General features: G+C 38.4%; 1 protein-coding gene across 1 annotated transcript; it reads right to left on the minus strand.

Moving 5' to 3' along the window:
- Positions 1-2,037: 2,037 nt before the first annotated feature.
- fgf1a (fibroblast growth factor 1a) lies at positions 2,038-4,071 on the minus strand. Its single transcript, XM_035668951.1, has 3 exons — positions 3,861-4,071; positions 2,561-2,664; positions 2,038-2,365 (listed from the first exon to the last, which is right to left on the minus strand). The coding sequence occupies exons 1-3, from the start codon at positions 4,024-4,026 to the stop codon at positions 2,165-2,167; spliced, it is 471 nt and encodes a 156-aa protein (XP_035524844.1). The 5' UTR covers positions 4,027-4,071; the 3' UTR covers positions 2,038-2,164.
- Positions 4,072-6,262: the final 2,191 nt, after the last annotated feature.

A 6,262-nucleotide genomic window follows, 5' to 3' on the forward strand; every position in this document is an offset into this window, starting at 1 on the left:
AAAAAAAAAAAAAAAAGCTTTCATTAGGCTGTAAATGCTGATATACCACATATTTCACTCACCTGTTGGCTTTAAGTAGTGTTGCCCTTTTTTTTAGCCAGGAGGGGGCAGTGTTGTTTGCTGCTTTTTAGGGTGTTTAGAAACTGTTAATTAAGGGCATTGTCATAATTAAGCATACATGCTTGTGATTCAAACGCAGTGTCAGTGCAGCACATCAAAATTAGGTAAAACTATCCACCCTGGAAAAAGAATTTAGGTTACAAATATGATCTTAAATGATCCGGTTTGAGTTCTTAAATGCGAACGAGCCGCAGCCCCCCGAAGCCAGATGGCCACAAATGTCGAGTGACAAACCTCGAAGCAGCTCGGTTGACAGTGAAGGGACGTCGAAATCTTTTGACAGTGACAGCGACTGAGATGATTTTCTTATGGGCACATGAGCACATTTCCATGGTTCATGTCCTTTAAAAAAAACAAAAGCTCATTTAGATGTAACAGCCTGACCTTTCCATGACTCCTCAGTGAGTCAGTGGAGTCGGCGTCTCATTCACTGTCAGTGGAAAAGCTCTGTGATTATAGAAAAGAATCTCAGTTGTCTGGATTTCAGCTGTTACTGAACTCACTCACATTTCAGATTATCTAAGAGCATAAAAATAACTCAAATTCCATTTTCAGGTGAGTTTTTGCCTTAAGATTTAATTGACAGATGGGGAAGGGAAATCTGTTTTTGTTCTTTTTTTTGAAAATTGAGTCATAAGGTGTAAGATGTTAGCGATCTTGTGGGTATAAAAACTATATCAACGAATGTTGTATGCAGGTGCACTTTTAGAGACATAACCAATAAAACCCAGAGGATATTTCCATCATTAAGTCCCAGACATATAAAACAAAGAATGAATGATGCATCGGTGCAGGACTTTGTTTTTGTTTTATATCGCGGAGGAAACAGCATGCCGGGATTACGCAGTTTTTCAAGATCTAATCACTGTTTAAATGGAAGGAGTTGATATGGATTTTAGTCTGGTCCAGCAAACTGATCAGTTAAACGTCATACTTCTGCCACGGCTTCGGTACAGATCCATTCTGCTTATTTCTATGTGATGTAGAGCTGCAACCTTGGGGTTTTGTTGATATGAAACTGTACAGAAAACGTTTAGTGTTAAATAAATGTCACTTTTAATGCGTCATTTCTGACTCGTCTGGATTATTCACTACTCTGACTGCTCATATGTAATATAATACAATCACAAATATTACATTATTTACATTATGAAGCTTTGGTACTGGGATAAAATGTGTGGCTAAAGATTGCACCGGTGCCACAGGCTTTATGTATGTTTAATGATGTTCTGTATGATTTTACACATTGGCGGCACCAAGTGGCAGCAAAGGGTAACTGTGGGAAATATGAAATAACAGTTGTTGACCTTTTCAGGTAGAGACACCTCAGCAGTGAATGGCTCAATAGCCCTTTCAAGCTGTTCATTGATATTTTTTCTCTTTTAGTCTTTCGAGGCATTACCTCCCGAGGGCAGAGATAAAGCAGGAAAGTCCAACTAAACGACTCTGAAGCCAGAAAAAGCCTCAATCGATGGGTTACAATTGTCATGTTTAAATTCAAGTAAATGCAGTTATTTATGGGATGGGACTTTTTTTTTCTTTTTGCTGTAGGTCACAAGGATTCTTTAAGGATTCTGCATTCATACCCCTCTTTCCAGATCCTCATGCAGAACAAAAAAAGTGACTTGTTCCTGCCTCTGGTCTGATTTTCCAACAGATTTCACTGACATCTGGAAGCAATTTAGTTAACAGAAAATACTAATACTGTACTAGAGTTTTCTCATCCCTAAAATGACCATCAGAACTACAAATTAACATAAAATCAAATTTAAAAAAAACATTTTCTTCTGTGCAATAAGAAGACGTGCTAAGAAATAAAAAATAAAGTTTTAGTGGACAAAAAGAAGATACGTGTACAGTCTTTTAGCTCTGCTGCATGTTTGTTCGGATTAAGACTAACAATCGTGCACCATTTGGTCTTATTCTGGCCCAGTTGATGAGCTAAAATGGTGACTGGGTGTATTTTAACAACATACAAACATCCATCCTGGAGCAGCTCTACATCCATCGGTGCTGAGGTATCACTGTGTTGAGAGGAGAGTCTTCACTCCCCGGAGTCACGCAGATCTCGGGGCAGAAAGAAAATGGCCTTCTGTCCGATGTGAGTCCTTGGACCCGGTTTAGGTTTTCCGTTCTTCTTCAGAGCCACATACCAGTTCCTCTCGTGATATTTCTGAGATACGTAAGTGTTGTAGTGGTTCTCCTCCAGCTTCTCCAGGAAGTAACATTCATCCGTCACTGTTTGCTGAGAGGTACACAAAAACAAGCACCAGCAGCTGAAAGCACTTCAGTTGTTTGGTTTGAGGTTCAAAGTTTAAAAATGTAGTCACCAGAGTTTAGATGAGGATTGTATATTGGTGAGTCATGAATCATTTACAACAAAATTAATGGAAGATTCATTTATCAAATACATCATGTACTGAATTACAATCATACTCACTGAACTGTGCAATCGGCCCTCGTCGCTCATGGCCAAATATCGCCCAGCCTCTGTTCCTTGGATGACCACTACACCTCTGTCCACAGCTTTGAGCTTTAAAACAGCTGGAAGGAGGAAAAGGTTTCAAATAAATTACATGGCAACAACTGAAACCTATAAATTACTAAACATGGAAACTCTTATTAGAAATAAAAGGGACGTAAAATAAACTGAATGAGCCCAAGCTCTGTTGACCCTGGCCAGATGTTTGACTGGATAAATTACAGATGTCATAAATTTCATATACAAAACAGAATAAATCAGCATTAAAATATCACAGTAAACATGGTAGTTTGCTAAGTGACATTATCGAGAGGGCCTATATTTTTACGCCTGTCATACATTAGATCACTGACTGTATATCTGCTACATATCATATATTGCTGCACAGTCAGACCTTTCTAGCAAACCCTGCTTGGTGTTTCTGGGACAATCCGAAGCCGAAGCTGCCTTAAAGAACATGAATAAATTCATCATAGGCTCTCATATTGGATGTTTCTGCCTATTGTACTTCTGTGTTTGTAGTAATGTATTTCCACAATGCATCAAGACATGTAGAGGAACGCCCCCGACCACTGTCACACCAGATCAGTCAGAACTTGTTTTATGAAATTAGTTTAGGTGTATCATCGTCCATGTGGCCTCGCTTTATTTTGCACTTCTTTTGTTCACAGGGTTGTGCCACAATATGTCTAATATAGATATGGTATACATTATGGTGCTTTAATCAGGGCAGTTAATGTTAATTTGCTTGTTAATCTGAGTTAGAGAGGAGTTTCCTATAAACTTAATAATGTTTCAGAGGTTTGTAGCCATGATTTATCATATTGTTAATAATCTTCCAGTTAGTGGATAGAACTTTTTTGCACTCATTAATCCAACAGACACAATCTTTTTCTTATAGTGTGGACAACTTTTATCATCCACATAATTCAAAATGCATAACCTAGGATGTAAGAGGTTGTTTCTACAATTATATCAAATCTCTGCTACTAGGATGCATTTTATTCCTCATGCAGTCAAGTTGGGTGAATACATTTAAAAAGAACTTCAAAGTCAAATAAACCTGTTTAAAACAGGGGCTGGGGTGTCCTATATGTCCTTAAATGAACAGCACCCCCCTTCAAAACATCAGTAACTGGCTTCCACACTTACTGAACGTCTCTTTTCCTGCTCTTTGGACCTGACACACCTGCAGTGTGGGAAGTGAACGCATCAGGCCTGACCTGGATGTAAAATGCGCATCGTGCTGCAGTCTTACTGTGAACGTCCCTGTCATCCCTCTGGCCCTGCACGGTCCCATCGGGGAGGATCTGGAGGTGATATCCGCCATTCATGCAGTAGAGCCGAGTCAGCCGCCTGTAGTCCCGCAGCAGGCCGCGATCCACAGTCTGCTCCCCGGACACAAACACCTCCTCATCCGCCATCCTGCTCAGGAGGAAAGACAGCTGTGCAACCGACAGGGGGGGTCTGCAGAGACAGCCTTGTTTATGATGAGAACAATCAGCGGGTTGTGTCCCCCTGCAGTGGTCAGGTGTTTACATGCTCGTGAACGAGCGCAGAGATCACACAGGCAGCAGGATGCGCGCCCCCGACTCCTGTCCTCAACCTGCAGCCAGGGTAATGGTATAGAGACACATACAGACCCCAACTCTTCAGTACTTTAACTGTACTAATGTTCTATTATTATTATTTTATTGTTTTGTTTTCTCATTATTATTATTAATTATTCAGAAGGAAAAACAACACTAGAGGCAATAAGGCAATATTACTATTATATTAACAATTTTATATCTCTATTCCGAATTGGTAACTTTAGGTTTTAATAGAACATGTATGATCATGGTTAATTAAAAGGTCTGCACTGAGTAGTGATGGGACCGGATGCAAAATAATATTGAAGCCAGATGTTTACAGCTAAAAATAGTTTTCAATGGGAACTAATTTCTACAAAAAAAAAAAAAGAGTTAAAAAAGAGTTTAAAAAAAAAAAACTCCAGAGAAAAAGCTTTAAGTGACATTCAAATGTGGGTAAATCCTGATTGGTGCACAGAGGTACCTGACCTGTGTCACCTTTTCCCAACTGAGAAAAGAGGAAGACATGAGTTTAATAAAACCTGATGTTAGTGGAGTAAAAGGTGGAGAGGGCACCAGAATTAAAATGTCTCCTTTAGAGCCGGACTCCTGCCAGCAGCTTTACTTCATTTAAACCCTGATGAAGACCCACTGAGGTTTAAACTGCTGAGTTGTATCATGAACAAGCCACATAACCAATAAAGGCTTCTTTCTTTTAAAAAACACTGCTGCTGTCAGCCAATTAGGGTCCATAGTTTGAATGCTCTGCAGGCTGACCCTCATTCATACCATTACACTAAAGACGATTATTTAAAAAGGTCACCTCAACGGTCTTTATCCTCAGTCAATAAACCAGCTGTCAGGATGGGAAAGCGTATTTATTTGATGAACAAGTGCTCGGTGTGATCATGAAAACGTGTCTTACAATGGGCTTACCATTTCCACTGTTCAGAATCATCGAGTTAATATGGCAAACATCAGCATACAGTTCCTTGTTTTTAGAGAAGTACCACACAAAGACATACAGTTCGACCTTTAATCGATGGAGGAAAAGATCAACTTGAGTCACACTACAGAGGAGAAATAATACAGAGGGTAGGTATAGAAAAACTATCATTTGGAGACAAATACACCACATTTTCTTTACAATGGATTATATGTACATATTAAAAAAATTTTAAGCAAAACAAAACAATTTTTTTTTGAGAAACCATATACCAGTGAAACATGATCTGCCTTGATAATTCTCAAAAAGTTAATGTCTGCATATGTTTTATACAAAATAGATTTTCAAACAATATTTGGGTAGTGCAAACCTTTTTTAGATTCAAGCTGGTTGATTACTTTCACAAACAGTTTGTGTGTGAAAAAGACTGACTCCTATATCTTGTTCACAGTATTACACAATTTGACCAAAGCCATCATGTTAGAGTAAAAAAATGTGTTTTTAAAAACAAAAGAAACAAAGAACTGTACATTTGTCTTTTAGGAGCTACGTAGTTTACACTGACATATGTTGAATTTGTACTTGCTTTGGTCACCTTGTAGTCAAACATCAAATAGGCATTTGTTGTGCAGTCTTGATAGACCGACTACTGACTAAGTGTATCTGTTTCCTGAAAATCTGGCCTGCAGAGATAAAAGTTATATGTGAATCTACTGTATGAAAATAGCTTATACTGGAAAAAAAAGAAGGAAGCAACCACATCTTGTTATGTGACGGTGATAGATTATCTGTTGGTTCTATTGCATATTCAGTTGTCCTTCTCAAAAATGTACAAACAACAAAGCACGGATACATTTTTGAGCAAGAAGAGGCAAGTGTGCACATGTTCAGCTATTAGTATATATCTTTATATATATCTATACCTGTTTAAATGAACAGCAGCAGAGATTTGGATACACTGAATGTGAAAGTAACCCATGAGTAACCCCTATGCAGTTAATAAAGATGGTTTTCAACTATTTTGAATAAACTTCAGAAAGAAAAAATAACAATTATGCCTTTTTTTTTTTGTTGAGTGTAGGTGTGCAATGACGACGGTGGCAGCACATTTTTGAAAAACTTTCTCCTATCTGTTCAAGTGAA

The sequence above is a fragment of the Morone saxatilis genome, unplaced genomic scaffold (genome assembly GCF_004916995.1).
Source record: "Morone saxatilis isolate NCDOM2014 unplaced genomic scaffold, NCSU_SB_2.0 Contig22, whole genome shotgun sequence".
NCBI lineage: Eukaryota > Metazoa > Chordata > Actinopteri > Moronidae > Morone > Morone saxatilis.

Bases quoted from the DNA above. Each gene is read 5' to 3' on its own strand.
- fgf1a (XM_035668951.1), bottom strand. From the start codon at position 4,026: ATGGCGGATGAGGAGGTGTTTGTGTCCGGGGAGCAGACTGTGGATCGC. The intron at 2,665-3,860 runs GTAAGACTGCAG...TCCTCCTTCCAG, and splicing joins GGATGACAGGGACGTTCACA to CTGTTTTAAAGCTCAAAGCT. The intron at 2,366-2,560 runs GTGAGTATGATT...TGTACCTCTCAG, and splicing joins AGGGCCGATTGCACAGTTCA to CAAACAGTGACGGATGAATG.